General features: G+C 36.6%; 3 protein-coding genes, 1 long non-coding RNA gene and 1 pseudogene across 6 annotated transcripts; 3 read left to right on the top strand and 2 right to left on the bottom strand.

Moving 5' to 3' along the window:
* The first annotated feature begins 6 nt into the window (after positions 1 to 6).
* LOC148740175 (uncharacterized) lies at positions 7 to 2540 on the top strand (annotated as a pseudogene). Its single transcript, XR_015996492.1, has 3 exons — positions 7 to 603; positions 724 to 864; positions 1879 to 2540. The product of XR_015996492.1 is annotated as an uncharacterized LOC148740175 (transcript).
* On the bottom strand, positions 2441 to 3896 carry LOC148740174 (COX assembly mitochondrial protein homolog). The gene is made up of 3 exons (XM_088748357.1): positions 3697 to 3896; positions 3511 to 3601; positions 2441 to 2981 (listed from the first exon to the last, which is right to left on the bottom strand). Exons 1-3 carry the CDS (start codon positions 3851 to 3853, stop codon positions 2855 to 2857), a joined length of 375 nt encoding a protein of 124 aa, XP_088604483.1. The 5' UTR covers positions 3854 to 3896; the 3' UTR covers positions 2441 to 2854.
* Positions 3897 to 4576: 680 nt separating this feature from the next.
* Positions 4577 to 7173, bottom strand: LOC148740173 (COX assembly mitochondrial protein homolog). Its single transcript, XM_088748358.1, has 3 exons — positions 7044 to 7173; positions 5547 to 5637; positions 4577 to 5099 (listed from the first exon to the last, which is right to left on the bottom strand). The coding sequence occupies exons 1-3, from the start codon at positions 7123 to 7125 to the stop codon at positions 5036 to 5038; spliced, it is 237 nt and encodes a 78-aa protein (XP_088604484.1). The 5' UTR covers positions 7126 to 7173; the 3' UTR covers positions 4577 to 5035.
* Positions 7174 to 7217: 44 nt separating this feature from the next.
* On the top strand, positions 7218 to 10053 carry LOC111328664 (progestin and adipoQ receptor family member 4). 2 transcript variants are annotated; one of them, XM_022933143.2, is made up of 3 exons: positions 7218 to 7482; positions 8265 to 8948; positions 9362 to 10053. In XM_022933143.2, exons 1-2 carry the CDS (start codon positions 7266 to 7268, stop codon positions 8927 to 8929), a joined length of 882 nt encoding a protein of 293 aa, XP_022788878.2. In that variant the 5' UTR covers positions 7218 to 7265; the 3' UTR covers positions 8930 to 8948; positions 9362 to 10053. The 2 variants fall into 2 exon arrangements, with proteins under 2 accessions (XP_022788878.2, XP_022788877.2); XM_022933142.2 differs by having other exon boundaries at positions 8265 to 10053.
* A 3314-nt stretch (positions 10054 to 13367) lies between these two features.
* LOC111328665 (uncharacterized) lies at positions 13368 to 17481 on the top strand. The gene is made up of 3 exons (XR_002694632.2): positions 13368 to 13570; positions 13671 to 13922; positions 14452 to 17481. It is a non-coding gene; the product is annotated as an uncharacterized LOC111328665 (long non-coding RNA).
* The last annotated feature ends 31 nt before the right edge of the window (positions 17482 to 17512 follow it).

Here is a 17512-nt window from a genome sequence, read left to right as displayed (position 1 = left end):
CTTCAGGGGTCTGGGTACTAAGACCGAGACAAAATGTCGGTTGAATTTGTGCAGAAAGTTCTTGAAAAGTGCCGCGTTTTTGGAGATGAAATTTGGCATCGTGTCTCTTCAACAGAGAAGAAATCTATACGAATATATTTATCAGATATATTTTTTTCTAGTGCAGTTGCTGGAATGATGTTTCCGTTTTTTCTAGGAGGTTTACAAACGGGATTATTTCGTCCTTTACGAATAACCTCCAACCTTTTATCGCGCCTGTGTGTGGCTGTATTTCGTTATTCATATCAGGCGGTTGTGCTTCACTGGTTTTTATCTCGAGCTCTGTACTGGTCGAAGAAAAGGAATGGCACAGAATCCTACCAAGTAAACTTTATGGGTATGTGCATTCTCTCAACCAATATTCGTTAGCGATTTCAGTGCGTCCCGAAGATGTTCCACTTTGTGGATTTGGGAGTTTAGTCGTGTTTAAAATCCTGGGAGGACGATTTCGATCAGTGTTGCCAAGCAGCTTGCTTCATCCAGGAGCATTTGCTAGAAAGTACATTCCAGCCAAAGGGCAGGATTATGCATCTGCTGCCGTTAAAAAGAGGCTTCGTTTGTTAGGTGAGTCTTGCGCGCACTGGGAAAGTCCTGTTCATTTGGAAATTGCTAGCACTGGGCATTTATCCCAAGTTAAGTCAACACCAACACCATATTTACAGCACTTCAATATATTTTGTACAGGAAGGAAACATGGCTGTCATTCCTGTGGAAGGCGATGGTGGACGTCTTATGTTGGGGATCATATGCCCCCAAATAAGTTGGTTAGAGAAGGACAACAACAAAGATTTTATCCACAGTGCACTCACTGCTCAAATTTACAAGGTAAAATTTCATAAGATGGGATTACCAGTATCTAATTTCTCTCTGAATTGAAAGGTTAGGGTCATGAGAATGTAGGAAATGATGACAAACTAAAACAGCTCTTGATTGTCATACAAATTCTCTTTGTCAATACCACTGCAAATTTACAGAGGGCAGTATGAAGAATATGCATCTGTACAATGGCTGTAAAAGGTTAAACTCCCAAAACTACATGTTGACATGTTATTTCTTTTTGAAATATTACTGTAATAGACACTGTTATCAGCTATGGGAAGTTACCTTGATTTCACATCGAATACTCTGAACTGAAATGAATTATATACTATTAGAAATAAGTAACAGTGAAGCCAGTAGAGGAAGAGGATATTTTTCAATGAAAACATCTTTCTCTATTTTCTTTGCCAAGCTCAAAACTAACCATCTTTCTTATTCTACTTACAAAACATGGTTTGTCATGAGCCTCTGGCTCAGGAGATCTGGGCAACCACTCCCTATGTAATGACTTTAAATAAATTATTATTATTATTATTATTATTATTATTATTATTATTATTATTATTATTACTATGGGTCAGATATGAGTCTGATCCTATAGAACCGAATTTAATAGATGTGTTCCATGTCAATTAATTTGGAAATGTACAAGAGGAAAAACTATTACCCACACAAAGTTATTGTAATGTTTTAAGTTTCTAAATAAAGTTATTATTATCACTGTGGTGCTATTGATATTGCTGATCCTTGCAGTATGCAGGATGCATGTTATATATGCCCTCTATGATGGGCCTTGCTCACCAGAGTCTCAGTGGCTCAATGGTTGAGCATTGGAGCATGGAATCCGAAAGAGTGCGAGGTTTGATTCCTCATGGGGACTCTGAATTATTTCCTTGTGCCATGCTTGCAACAAGACAAAACATTGTTTTCTATTTTCTTTGCCAAGCTCAGAACTTACCACTTTCTTATTGCAGTAGTAAAGCCAGTTCACCAATAATGGCAGCTTCTATCTTTTTTTAGGCGCAGCTTTGTCTTCAATGTCAAGACTGAGAGGTATCAAAACCCATGGCACATCTTTAAGGCACTATCATTTATGGTTACCATTACCACTTCCACTGGCAGTTTTTAGGAACTACGTTGATGAAAACTCTTGCTCAAAAGAGCCAGATGAAAGCTCTGTTTCAAAACAGGTTAACAAAGACTCTGGTTCAGAAGAGGTCAGTAAATGCTCTGGAATTGCAGATCAAAACCAAGATGGATATTTGCATACAATCATGAATGGATTGCTGGCCCTTTTGAAAATTAAGAACAAAGATGATAGTGAAGAATAAGATGGAGTCAGAATATGAAAAAGACATGTGCACAAGAAATTTTTTTCTAATTTTTTTTTTCATTTTCTTCACAAATATATTGACAAATTTTACTATTCAAGTTTAATGTTGTACACATTTGACTTAATGCAAATACTTCGATGTGCCTCATTTTCAGGGGTTCTTTAGGCAGGGCTTGTGGAAAGGATGCACAAAGAGAAAGTTTACCATATTCTTGTGGACAAATGGCAGCATAAGCACTTGAAACACTATACACTTATTGAATTTATTGCATGTGATTATTTTTCAGCCAAACTTCAATATCATTTTAGTGCCAAATTCATATCTAATAAACCATTACAACAATCATGATGAACTTTGCAGTTATGTTAACTTCAAAACAAATTGACACAAAATAAAATGTTCTTTCTCTTGTCAAGTCCAGGTAACACACCAAATCCATTGTTAAGTTCAATCTGCTCTTTAGCTCCCAGAAGGGTTTAAATATAACTTCTCCCCTTACTAGCTGGAGAATGTGATCTAAACTTAAACACCAAATTCTCTCCACTTCTTTACAGGGAAATGTAGAACAATTAGAAGAGAGAATTCATGGATAAATCAGAAGTGTAACTTCTCTGGTTCTTGTCACCTCAACACTTTTTTTTAATTGATCATTCAATATCTTTTTATATTGTTGATTCTTTTTTCATCAGATCTGCAGACTTTCCAGACTGAGCAAAGTTCTTCTGATACTCTTCCCTTTTCTTTAGGTATTCTTGTCTACACTCTTCAAAAAGTTCTTTGTCCTGATAGCTAAAAAAAATTTAAAGATAACATTATTAGTGTATATTTGACATTTAAAAAAATGCAAATAGACTTCTGAAAACATGGACATGTCAGTCTAGTAAAAATAAAGATTGAGTGGCACATGTAACTGCAGGCCTTTTTGATTCAGAAATATTATGCAAAAATGGAAGACTTGATGACCAAGTTGACTGCCCAAAAGTTTATTCAAACTACTGCATAGTGTCACATGATAATCAAACACCATTTTATCTTGAACATCAACAACTGCGTACATTAATGTCAACCAATCAACATGTGGAACATTTTACACCAAAACCCAGGCTTGAATTTTAACAGTCCACTAAGCCCAGACACACCAATATCTCAAATAACAGCAAATAAAGATGACTTTAGGCCTGAAAGAAAATGAGGCAAACCACTGTTGAATGCTGTAAACAGGCAACTACAGCTAAGGTACATAACGTGAACGAAGTTAAGAAAAAGTTAAAAAATTCAATGCTCCTTCCGAACATTTCAGTAAAGTTTCAACACTTACTGGCCAGTCAAACAGTCTTTCATTGCTTGATTCTCTTTACGGCAGGTCCATAAAATAGAAACGGTTCTTCCTTTTGCACACTGCGTAAAAGCTGTCAAAGAAGCCAGCATCATTACCAAACTCGCGTAATTATATAACCGATGAAGAATTCAGAAGAATTTGTATTCGAGAACGAGGACTGTTTACCTTGCACCAGATCATCACATTTAGCCTTTGCCTTCTCTCTTAAAATTTTCGGGATAATTACTTCTGTTTCAACATGCCTCAAATGTTCTCCGCTCGCCCAAGGCGCAATTTTACTGGAGATTGTATCTTGTCCGCTCTCTGTCTCAGTAGTAGCCATATTGAAAATAACCCATCAAACCTTTCGAGCTTACAGTTTGCGTCAGCGGTCGATCTTGTACCCAGTGCCTTCCAAGATGAGCATGTGTGTTATTTGGGAATGAAAAGCAAAACAGAACAAAAAGGAAGAGAATGTTTCAAATTTTTTGATAGAGACCAGTTCCCAGATGGTAATTTTTTTTTAGCTCAGCAGGGCTGATCATTACTATGGACATGGGGATTGTACTACATCACTACATATACGTGTTGCTACAGAAAACTTTCATTAGGGCATTTTTTATGCTTGTGTATCAAAAGAAATGAAGGACTGTTGAGCTTATTTACTGATGCATTGCATGCCAAACATTTCATGTTGTGTGAAAGAAATTAAAGTTGTTGAAAAAAGCAAATCAGAAAGGGGCTCAAATATAACCACAAGATATAAATAATAAGTGACTGGGTAGAAAACTGAATGTGAGATTAGGTAATTTTTTTTTTCATTTTTGGTTATAGATGGATTAAATGACATATAACATGTTTTGATACATTATTATTTTTTTTCATATATTAACATCTATTTTGAAAAGTTATTTGGTTTTGAGACATTGAAGTTAGCATTTTGAGAAAAACTGTGCAACTTCACCAACTAACATCTATTCTGTCAACAGGCCTATGTTTTCCTTGATCATAGTCCAGAGTACAAGTGATGAAAAAAATATAATCAAAGGAATCTTATGAGAGCAAGTTAATATTACAAATTAGCCATTGTTTATTCAATGATGTTTGATATCAAGTCAAAGTGGGTGATGGGGGAAGGGGGTGGGGAAAGGTTATTTCTATTGCCCCACCCTCCTTCTCTTTGGCTGTTGCTTAATCACTTGGTACAAATTTCTTTCTCTCCCCAGCCTTCTGCTGCTTTAAAAATCAAAGATGGCAGCTTTAATTTTCACTGAGAAATACTGAGCACTTGTTTGCCAAATTATGCCTGCCTTGCAGGCTAGGTTTGCTTCCACTCTTTTTTACAAAGGCTATATCTGTTATAAGCTAAAAAAAGTAATGAAGAGAACAAAGATCTGTATTGTCTCTTGATCTCATTTTGTTATGGTTCTTTTTCTTCCAGCTATGCACTGTGAATGGAGCGTGACCCACATCAGTCTGAAAGATCATAAGTGATCTAGAATTCCCAAAACTTGTTCTCCAGTTATTACTTGGCCTTCACTGTTCTTAAATATTCATCCTTGTATTTCTTAAAGTTGGCTTTTCTATAACTGAAATTAAAAGCAAGAATTATCAACATGATAACTCAAACTGTTAGCCCTAAGCTTAGGACAAGGTTGGCACAAACAAATGCACCAGGTTTTTTAAGTACTTGAACAGTTCAATGGAAGAACAGCCATAGTTTTAGGAAAAGTCTTTTCAGCTTGTTCTACTGGTTCACAGATGAAGATTGGGCTGTTTTCACTTTAACGTATCTGTTCTAGAACCATTAATCCAGAGTATGTTGAGATCAACAAATGGATTCCATGTTGCCAAACCTCTGGATAGTAATAGGTCAGATATGATCCCAAAATATGTTCAGAAAACAAAAAAAAACTAGCAACAAAGGCCCAGTTGAGTGTGTCACACTAATCACTGCATGTCACTGTGTGTGAAAGTGTTTGTATTACTGTTACTGCCTGGTTTTGAGAAGTGGAAAAAGGTTTTAAATTACTTACAATCCTTCCATACACTGTTTCATGGCTTTGTGTTCTGGGCGGCAAGTCCAAGCCAAAGAGATGGTACGGTCCTTTGCACACTCTAGAAAGGCTTACGGAAGAAGAAATACAAAACTGATCAATGGCAACACTAAACCAATAACTTTATTATGTTCAAATTTACATGACCTGTGCCTAATTAGCTTGGTGGTATAGTTAAACATCTCATCCCCAGTTGAAACCAAAAAAGTAATTTTTTCAAACGACATCGATATATTTTCAAGCAGAAGAGAGATAGAAGGAAGAAAAAAATATCAACTTTGGAATATTAGATAGATAGATAGATAGATAGATAGTTTATTATCAAAAACCTTGCAGCCACAGGCTGAATTACGTTTGATTTACAATAAAATATATACTACAAAAAATACATGGCTAAGAAGAACTAATTAAAAAGACAAAAATATATAATTAAGAGAAAAACAATATTACATCATTGCTTTATGGACATAGTGATGGATAAAACTATTTCGAGTACGAATGGTGTGGAGGCGCCGTGTAGTAAAAGAGTGCTGACTCCTTAAATTGACTTCGCACTCATTCTTGGGAGGTAGTAAGCTATAGAGCTTGTGCGAGGGATTAGACAGGATGGAATTAAAAAGCTTATCACATAAGAACTCGCGGCGGTTGTGTAAGGGAACTAGACCAGTCAAAAGAAGCGCCTCATTGTACGAACAATCTGGATAGATAATACGTAAAGCTCGCCTTTGACATCTCTCTATTGATTGTCTGATTTAATACAAACTCTTCATGCAAGGAAAATTCTATGAAATATATAACATCCTGTAAAAAAAAAAAAAATTATATTTATATCTTAGGAGTGAAAAGTTAAATTATAATTCACCTTAGTTTGTTTCAGACACAGTTTAATGTGGTGATAAGAGTACTGTCCCTTCTCATGATTAATACATGGCTATAGCATACTCCACCCCACTCCACCCCTCCCAGTGCCATGTTTGTTCATGTCTGGGAGGAGACAAGCAGTGAGAATGAGTTAAAAGGCTCCAGCCAAGTACTGGGACTACTCAAACATGATAGAGGCAGCTGGGATTATTGAAGATGTATGTTGCAACAGAGAATAAACCTTCAGCCAAATATATTCTACGAACTCTTCCACACCAACTAAATACCCACACCACCCCCAGAGGTTACACTGGTATTCAAGTGACTATGAGTACTGTTACTTCCTCATCTCTCCATTCCCACCCTACCTACTGATTAAATGAAAATTTATCCATGCTGGCACTTCCCTTTCTGCATACCTGGTGAGACAGATGTACGGATTTTTCAGAGAAAAAAGTACAATGTCGGCAAATATTGATCATTAATTGCAGGTACATAATTTTTACATGGTCGTTGCAACTAGCTATTGATTAATTGCAATTCTTCCCTAACGCAAATTTCCCGGAGGGAAATAGCCCTTTAACACCATTTATAAGTAAATACTAGACTGTATACCTTTCACCATGGGACTGCACTGCAATTTGGCTTTTTCGTAAATCCAAGCTTTCAGGTCATCGACATCAAGTTCGTCCGCCATGTTTGATTTTACCCATCACTCTATGGGACTCTATGGTACAAAAGTGGCCGAGTGAGCCTTGTACTGAGTGATCATTTTAAGTGAGCGTGACGCATTACGTGATAAAGCCGGTAGGGCGGAATGTAACAACAACCCTTAAAATGGCGGAAAACGGCTTAATAAATCATCATAGAGATAGTCATATCTTAGAGAAGAAGATATCTAAAGCGCCGATTTTATTTAAACTAGAATCTTGCCCTCCTTGGCTGCAATTTAACAAATATATTCTGGGAAGTTACCGATGCAAGTTGTCAACGCGCCAATGTATAGAGAGCTTGTTCTACGTCCACAACGAAACATTTAATATTTATTCGCATGGTAAGTAAGAAAATAGTTAGATGTTTCTCAACAGGCGCGTACAGACAGGCTCAAACTCCGGAAACAATAGAGGGAGATGTAAGATGTCCTTCAAGTTACTGACATATTTGCACATCCAGGCCAATTATGAATAATTTTACTGACTAGAACTTATTTAACATGAATTTGCTAATTTTTTTTCGGTCGGCAAATCAGATTTTCACATATACAAATTGAAGTTAAATAAAATGAAGTACTACATGCTTTCTTTCTTTTTCCTTTCTTTTTCAGCTGTAACTAAGGGTTTCATTTTTGGGCTCATCCTCAGTGTAAAAACCTGTGAAGCTCACGAGTGACGTAAAACAAAGACAACAAAACTTTATAAACAATATAGCGTACAGCAAAGCAATACCTCATGAAACAAAGAAAACTTCCTCAGGTTTTTACACCGAGGATGACCCCATTTTTGAGAATCTTTCACTCTTCAAAACATTAATTTTTGATGAGCACTAAACAACAAATTCTTTTTCTGTTTGCATGGTGTTGTCCCAAAGTGAGGTCAAGAACATTTCAGCTTTGAACTGTCCTGATCTGATAGTGAATTCTCCCCCTTAGCCGCGACACATTTCCTTGTAATTTAAGTTACAAGAATGTGTTAATGGATCAAGAAAACAACTTCTACCTGTTAATTTTATGTATTCTTGTTTTCTGTTTTCTTAAATGACATATGGAAATTGTAGGGAGAGGTAACACATTAATCACTTGTGAGAGTTAACTAAAACATATTTTCCTACTTATTTAAGGCATTCCTGGTGCACTTTTTGTGGTGTTGATTCCCCTAACAGCAAGTGCGGCAAGTCTGGCTGACCCACTGTGGTTTTTTCTTCATTATTTCTCTTGCTTTGCCCCATTCTTGGCGAGCCCTATTTATCATTTATTTATGTGTCATCAAAGTGGACAGGATTCATACAACCATCTACTCACTTTGGACGTCTGTGGTATCTGGGTAATCAATGCCTTTGGCGCTTTGTGTGGTATCCGCGCAACATTTTACTGCCTTCCATTTTGGCGGTGTTTGTCTCTTGCAGTATATTTGGTGATATCCTTGAGGTGTCTGTACGTTATTCTGGTGGCTAACAGTGCTAAAGAACGTTTCAAACCCTTTGCCGTGTTAGGTGTAACGAGATACTTCTTTATTGCTGTTCGTATATCATTTTATTACTTTAATGTTACCAAAAGCAGCATCAGCGCTCTGCCATATCACCTGTCAATGGATTTATTAGCTTTCATTGGTGGAGTAATCAATGTTGCTAGGATACCTGAGAGGTGGTTTCCAGGAAGATGTGATATCATTGGTAACAGTCATCAAATAATGCATGTAATTACAGTGTTAAGTGTTATTTGTTTACATATTGGATCAGTGCAAGACTTTCAGTGGATGAGTGAAACTCTTTGTGGAAACTTCTAGATATTATGCTGGATGTGAGGTAGATTCTTGCCTGTGTGATCTTCTGAAGGAACAAGAGTGTGAGAGAGCAGAAACACAACTCATTTTGTTACATGCTCCAGACTTAATATTTCTGCATGCAGCTACTCCAAATCACTTGCACCTTTCAAGCAGAAACTTTGCTAAAAATGGTATGGTTTGCAGAGAAAATTTCAGTCATCTTGCACTACAAAAAATTTTTTTCTTGCAAAACACACAAATCTACTAATCTGCTTAATAAAACAACCACAAAATTTTCATGATACTCTGACACAATGGCTGCAATTGTAAAGATTCAGTTAGAAACATTTTTTTAACACAAAAATTTACAGCGTTGAAAAGGATTGCGCTTTTGAATATTTTATAGAAAAGGTGCAATGCAAATAATAAATGTTATTGTTATTATTGTTATAGGATTGGGGGATTTGGCCTGCCTTCAGATTAAGACCATCATTTAAATAAGATATAAGATGTTATTTAAACACTAGGATTTTTAAAGTGAGGAAGTAATTTATATTTCTCTTCACCGTGGTTACAAAATTAATTTATAAAATGATCTATTTAATATTTGTGTAATCATATGTCTTATTTGAACTTTTGTTTCAGTTGGTAAATAGAGGAGTTGTAATATAGTCTCTGACAAATCTAGACCTTCAAGCTGATTGAATTTTTCCATTTTATTTGTATCAAGATCTGTATCCATACTGGGGACCTTTGAAAAGCTAGTTATGCATGATTTTTTATTTTTGTAGATGCTTGCTAATTGTAAACATCATTTCCACCTCAAATTTTTTTGGGGTATTTAAGACATGTGCATTATTAACCAAGTGTCAGGTCGAGATGGCTGGACATTGGCTGAGTGTTTTTTATTTTTGCAGTTTTGTTTGTTTTTTTTTTTGTCTCGGTTCATAAAAAATGATCAAAAAGGACCAGGTTGATATCCAGCCATCTTGACTGAACAAGCTTGGTCAATTGAAAGATATATTACATGGCAAAAATATTTTGCTTTATTGAGAATCAAGAATGACCTGTTTACTTTTGAGAGACAGGAAAGGAAGCCAAATGTTTTTTTAGGACAATAAACTGACAAGAGTCGTTTATGCTTATTTTGATTGTGTTCTATTGCTTATAGCAACTCCATCATTAACACTGTCCAAAAATTATGAATTTTTTTGTAAGTTCCTGGGCAAAATGGTCCCATCTTGCCCACTAAGGTAGCCAATCAGAACTAGAGATCTGCTTTGTATTACCCACATACACTGCCAGTAATATAATAATTGTTGTTATTTTACTTAAACATGAAAGGAGTATTGTTTAGTTGGGTGCAGTCATCTGCTTGTGGAGTGAATTGCTTGATATCCCAAAGCTCAGCTGCCAATGAGACTATAGGTATGGGGGGGGGGGGGGGGCAGAATGAATTTAAGACACTGTAATGTGCTGTTAGTATCAGCGAACAAGCCCTGAGCTTAGTGAGGCAGACCATTGAACTCCCAGATTTGACCAGTAATTCTTCCTCATTGCTGCCATAAATTTCCTTTTAAACTAGTGAAGAGGGTTGAGTCAGTTTGCTAGACATAACGTTTCGTAGTCACGTTCGACGCACTAAAAACTACTATAAAACGAATACAAGAATTGTAAAAACGTGTAAAATGGTATATAAAACGTCACTTGTAAAAATGTAGCGGAATTCCAAATCGATTTCGATCAATTACGATGAGGATCAATTACGTCGAGGTTATTTCCCAATTCTTGATCACGTACTCAAAAAATATCTCGTGAATGAGATACCACGTGTTGGGGAGGTTTAAAAATTACATCAGTGCACCCAGTTACCGCAGTTTGAAAATCGAAGATCAAAGCTGTAACGCAATCGAAACCCTTTGACAGTTTTGATCATATACCTTTCTTGCCTCTACTGAATAAAACGATGTCGTCTGTGCCTGTCAGTGCGAATTATGTGAGGAAACTGGTGAATAAACCAGGGATGATGAAGCAACTGGATGCTGCAAACTGTGACAGTAATAAACCGGACATCGCTCAAACCAACCTCGCACAACATGCCACTGTGCAACCCGCACGGCCAGTACAGCAAGAACAAGGGTCGATCTACTGTTTTGGTACACAGATCACAGGGGTTACTTCGCCTTTTACCGGAGTAGACGTTTTAAAGAAATGAAACAGGAACCAAGACGGTCGCTGGAGGCGCTGCGAATACTGTGTCTGGACGTTCTGGTAGGAGTGAGATCTCTACAGTTTTTAGAGAGCGTACTTTTTCTACTTGTTTTTAAAGATTAAGGATTCGCTTCGGTAAGCTCTCGCTGAAAGGAAGTTGTATTAAAATCTTCGACCAAATTTGGAATCACAACTTATTCCACTGTCAATAGTCTTGATGTTACGCTGTAGACATGTATAACCAGTACAAATGACTTTTGTTGAATATGCAATTATGATGAACGAGTGTTCGAGTAAATTTTCAATTTGCATTGCGATAACTGTAAAAATAAATGAATCGAATATTGGATTGTCATAGGTTGTAGGCTTCCGTGATAGCCAAACACTTTTTACATGAAGCGTGATTAGGTGATTTTTTTTTTCTCGTGAATCGTGATTTGATGTTTTTTTATTCGTGAATCGTGATTAAAAATGATACGATGTTTTCATATCCACGTGAACGAGTTTTTTTCTTTATTCAAATGTGACTCGTGGATGAAGAGCTGATTCGTGAACAATTTCGTGTTATCTGATGAATTTCCAGCAATTTTGTTGTTTTTAAAATATGCGCATTGTTCTAAAACGGTCTTGTTAGGTTTTGACCAGGGTTTTGACTGTACATGGACTTCATGTGGATTCATAAAAGACGTCATCAAACAGACCGCAAATCAGAGGCAGATCTCAGACCTTGAGCAAAGGGGAGGGGGAAGGGGGCGTTTTTTTTTGTGCCGGTGGCCTGCTGGCTTTTCTTCCCTCTGCGATTTTTTTATCTAAATTAAAGGACAGGGAACAGGTCCTCGGGCTCCTCCCCAAGATCAACTACTGCAAATAATTCTTATACAAATGAGATAAGACATTATATATATCCTCTTTTGTCTCGTAGGACTGGTCAAGACTAGAAAAAGTAAAATATTAATCCGTTAATTTGGTTTTTCTAATTTCACCTGAACGTGAAATAATTTTGGATATTATACGTGCTTCGTGAAAAGGCCAAACACTTTTTACGTGAATAAGTTTTACAGCTAGGGGACCCTACTGACAATTCACTTGTCTATGTCCCCAGGTGGAGAGTTAGCGGCACCGAGATTGTTGGAAACGCTTTCTCTATATGGACTATTACAAATGTCGAGAACCGAACGGTTGAAGTTGAAGTTCATTTATTTGTTTAAGCAGGTTGATTAATTGGCAGCTGTAATAGCTGATGTGGACCTGCTGTCCTAACCCACCCATCCCACCCCAGGGGAGGACATCCATCACACAGTAATCTCGTGTGTGGGAAATTAACGTCTCCTGCCCCAACCCTGCAGGAGACTGGACCTCCATTTATTCGTCCCTATCCGAGAAGACTAGAATATCTAACCTTTTCTTGATGTTATAGAAAGGTAGCAAATTCTTCTCAATTATTTTAAGACCTTGAGTGTTGGTCCGGCCGGGGCTCGAACCCTCGACCTCCCGCACTACAGTCCAGCGCTCTATCCATTGAGCTAACCGGGAGGCGGTTCCACGCATTCACTCTCTGTTTCCTCTCACTATACGCCGGTCAGGCTCCTGGAAGAGAGAGAGAGCGCGTGCGTAAGATAACGTTAACACTGCATTGTCAGCAGAAACAAGAACAAGAGGCAGTAACATGTGGCTACTGCTTACAACTCAAAACTTTATGGTGAAAGCCAAATAGAATTTCAAACAGGATTTTGGCGGCGATAATCTCTCGTAGGTCTTATTTGACATCTGTCTATGGTTAAGCAAAGCCGCCTGAGCCTACTTTGCATAAGTACGAAAGTGCCCAAAAGAGTCTTCTGACTGATTTCTTATTATTTGCGGCCTCGGCAACCGTCGAAAAATTTTATCTTTGGTTCTCCGAAGCACAATGAACTGATTCAAGCAGTAAAATAGTCTCTCTTTTACAGACGATTTTTCTTCAAATGTTTTAAGTATAAGTAGCACTCGGAACACTAGAGTACTGTTATTTTGCATTTTCTACGATGATTATTATTAGTTTGAATTCCGATCCATTGACTGGTTAAATTACATTAAATGACCGGTTGACATAATGGCTACCATTTCTCTAGAAGCTGTAGCTATAAAAATGAGAGAGAGGAGAGGTGTCCATTTGTGGTTTCTTCTGTGACAGCCTCACAGACTTGTTATTTTTAATATCAAAATTAAAATTCCGAAATCTGATTGGAAGACGAGATCGACCTTTGTACTTTTCGTCCTCTGTGTTTTGTCACAGTTGGAAATAGGGCTGATAATTTGTTGCTCAACAACCATTTGTTCCTGAAACCAAAAAATGATCGAGTTTCACAAACGAATTTCAACCGATTGGCTTCATTTTGCTGTCATTACAAATTCACTCTGTGTGCTGTGAATATTTTCGGTCGGTTGATAAAATAGGTCACGGAACAAATTCGGGTGAGTGTCTATCGAAACAGATCCAAGAATTGATCGCCTTAGCTTCGTGCGATCGCTCGATCGATCGAGCTTTGAAAACTTGTATCTTTTTCGTTGTTAGATATGTCCTCAGTTCCGATTAGCAGGAGCTACGTTAAGAAACTCTCCAACACAGAGAAAAGCCGCCCAAAATGTGTTCTTGTCCATAAACAACAAGGTCCACAAGGAGAAGACAGAGGTTTACACGATCGATCTATTTCTGAAAATGGAAAAAATGGTCTCTCGTTAACCGATTACACAGTTTCTGTCGCAAAGGAAGCAAGTGCTACACGTGTGGATGTCGGAATAAATGACAAAAATACAGATAACTTGGGTAAGTAAGACAAAACCTGATCCCGAGTCTTAATTTCACCATTTCATCCGAAAATGTTCAAGTGACCTAACTTTCTCCAATGAACAACGAACCTTGCTGTCCTCGGTAAATTTTATATCTTTACAACTTGTTCATGGAAGAGGAGACATCGAGAAAAATTTCATATTGATTATGGGGAATTGAGGGTTTTTGTTCAAGGATGCTTGCACTTGCGGAGTTTTTTTTTTTTCTTTTTCTTATTCCATGGGTTTTCTTGGCGACTCTTTCATGGGGGTAAGACTGGGGCATGGTGGGGGTGGGGACGTGATCCTAAATTAAACATTCGAGATTTCTAAGCCTGTACCATTGTATCTTTAATTTGTAAGAGTGGAGAGTCACTTTTTTAAAACTTAGGGTTTGATTTTTTTCATAATTTTTATCTCTCATACATAATTCCTGTCAATCTGTGCCATTTTATTTGGTTTGATGTACTCCTTGGTTTTAAATTATTACTGGAGCTTTAATATATAGTTTCTTCCCTTTTTTCCAGGGCAAAAGTTTGGGCCATGCATGGATAAGTAGTTTTTCCCTGCACAGCATAATCTCAAGGATGTATGGAATAATTATTTTTGCTTGGCCAGTAAAAAAAAAAGTCTAATCAAAGAACTTTTACTTCTGTTGGAAAGAAAAAATTGTACATAAGAGTCTGATACACATACACAGCCTTTTATACAATATTTGTTTCAAATTTTTTTTATATTCTTCTGTTTACAAGAATCATTAATATGTACAGAAGCTTTTACTCTCCAGCAGGGGCTGCATAAAACATGATTAACAGTTCTTATGTGTAAGTTTCGAACTAAAACCATATGCTACTGGACAATTAACTCTAGATTATATTAGACCTGATCATGCTTCCTACCCAGCCAGGATTTAGATATATTTTGTCAGCAAACATTGATATTATTTAGTATACAAAGACAAAGAGATCAAATTTATTTTGTGATTGCCAATGAAATAAATTCCCTTTCATCATGTTTGCCCAGTTGTTAACATAAATTTTATACCATGTCATAGCCACTTTATTATTATTTGTTATCAACCACAAATTCCTTGGTATTCTTATTCCTTGAACCCAAAAGAGCTATCTCACTGTTTGTATGTCTTAGAAAATCAGGGTTGGATTGGACTTGTGTTTGAAGTATTTTTTAATTTAACCAGTCCAACCTATTTTTGCATGGACACAACCCATTCTTGGCTGGACAAACATCCATAACATATCATATCTCAATGAATGTACTCCCTGTTATAATTTATTACATTCAATATAGGGCTTTAACTATTAAAATATTCTAAAGTGCTGTAGAATATTAAAAGCATTCTTAAGAAAAAAGATAAGTCTTCAACTGTACTTTAAAAAAGTCAAAGTTCATATAGTATCTGAGGCTAGATGGCATAAATAGTACTAGTAATAGATCACTTTCATAAATGGCTGCCGGATTAATATTCTTTTGTTTAAATTTAAATTTTCCCCAGAGGCCTCGCTTGAGATAATGTATTCTTTTGAATTTTGTACTGGAGAATGAGGCCACCCAGGCAAATTTATATGTAAACAAAAGAATTTTAATCCGGCAGCCATTTATGAAAGTGGTCTATAAGAATATAGAATTACCAATTAAAAGCTTTCTTAAAAAGATAAGTCTTTAACTGTACTTTAAAAGGGTCAATGTTCCTATGGTTTCTAAGACTAGATGGCAAGGAATTCCATACTGTTGGTCCAGCATGGAAAAAGGCTTGATCGCCAAAAGTCTTCTGTGTCACCCTGGGGATTAGCAGCAATGTTTCAGAGTCAGACCGCAGGTTGTATTTAGTTCTAGGCTTTACAACAAGTAGTTCTGATAAATATTGTGGTGCCAGGCCATTCAATGTTTTTAAAACTAAAAGCGCAATCTTAAATTCTACTCTAAATTTCACCAGCAACCATGAAAGACGTATATTTACTATGCTTTACCTATACATGCAACCTCATACTCAATGCAGGAAAAGTGATACAGCCATATTATGATCCTGAACCAAGCTCATATTCAATTCTTCTCTACATGCATAAAAAAATGTCCAACCATCAAAGGAGTTGGTAAAAACCTATATTTGACTGGACAATGTTTATGGACTGGGTATTTTTATGAGCCCTGGTTACTAGGTTACATTAAACAGTATTTAATATGTAACTTAATGTTTAATTTTATACCTGAATTATCTAATATATATATATATATATATATACGTTAGTTGAAGAATAAATTTTACTTATCAAATTTCACAAATTTCACAAACTGCCAACAATACCCCAGAGAATAGTTATTTATTCATTTATTTTATCGCACCAGCAAATTAATTAACTACTATATATAAGAAGGTATGTTCTTTATTATATAAAATTCTGTGTGACGACCGCTTTAGTGCGAAACTCAGAGTAACAGAGAATCGATGCGTCCTGTTTGATTCTTCACCTAATGTATACCCAGCTCTGCTAACACAGCATTGAGCACTTTATGCCAAAGTAGACTCTACCCTCACATTTATATAAATATATATCTATGTATGCATACAATGTGGAGACGCGGTGGCCTCATGGTTGGTGTGCTCGACTCTGTATTTAGTTGTCTGGGTTCGTGCCCTGGCTGGGGACATCGCGTTGTGTTAGGCAAGACACTTTACTCTCACAGTGCCTCTCTCCGCCGAGGTGTTTAAATGGGTGCTGGCGAGTTTAATGCTGTGAGTAACCCTGCGATGAACTAGCATCCCATCCAGAGGGGGTAGAGATACTCCTAGTCGCTTCATGCTACGGAAACCGGAGTTAAGTGCCAGCCTGATGAGCCACATCGCTCCTGAGTAGGCTTTACCCTTTTTACCTATGTATACCATGACAGATAAGAATGTATCAGATATACTAAATAGCTCATGCATATAATGAATGAAAATTCACCCCTATGCCTCGTATACCAAAATGATCGTTAGTTTTTATTACTATCTTGCTGTTTTCATGAAGGTATTCTTTTTATTTCAGTGTTTCAGGAATACTGTAGTTCAAATATGATTTACGGATTCAACACTACACACCTTGAAAGTGAGGCTTGGGGTGAAATTGCACATGAAAACATGCAATAAGGCCTATTAGAATGATCATATACTTTACACATAAGTGACAGATGTGTGATAACCTTAAAGTAAATTGATTAAGCTTATAGATCTAGAAATGTTTGCCAAAACAGCTCAATTTCTTGTTTCAAGTATCTTTGACACTGTAATGGCAAGAAGAACTATTTGGTTGCAAATCCAATTTAGTTTCAAATATTATCTGAATTATATTAGACTTTAGCACTTTTTTTTGTGAACCTTTTTTTTCTTTAAAACCTTTGGATTAAGTTCTCACTTTACTTGCATTTGTAATGACTTAAGGTGGTTCTGAAGCCACTGAAAAGATAAATCTTATACAGACTGGAACGGAAAAATTCAAGATGTTAGATTAATATTGTAAATGTCATGATTGTATGATGATTAAACATGCATTTTTGGTGGCCTTTGTACTGAAAAGACTTATATGCTGAGAA

This window comes from Stylophora pistillata, chromosome 2 (genome assembly GCF_964205215.1).
Source record: "Stylophora pistillata chromosome 2, jaStyPist1.2, whole genome shotgun sequence".
In the NCBI taxonomy this organism is placed as follows: domain Eukaryota; kingdom Metazoa; phylum Cnidaria; class Anthozoa; order Scleractinia; family Pocilloporidae; genus Stylophora; species Stylophora pistillata.
The sequence above is the reverse complement of the archived record's forward strand: the minus strand, read 5'-3'. Positions and strand labels throughout refer to the sequence as shown.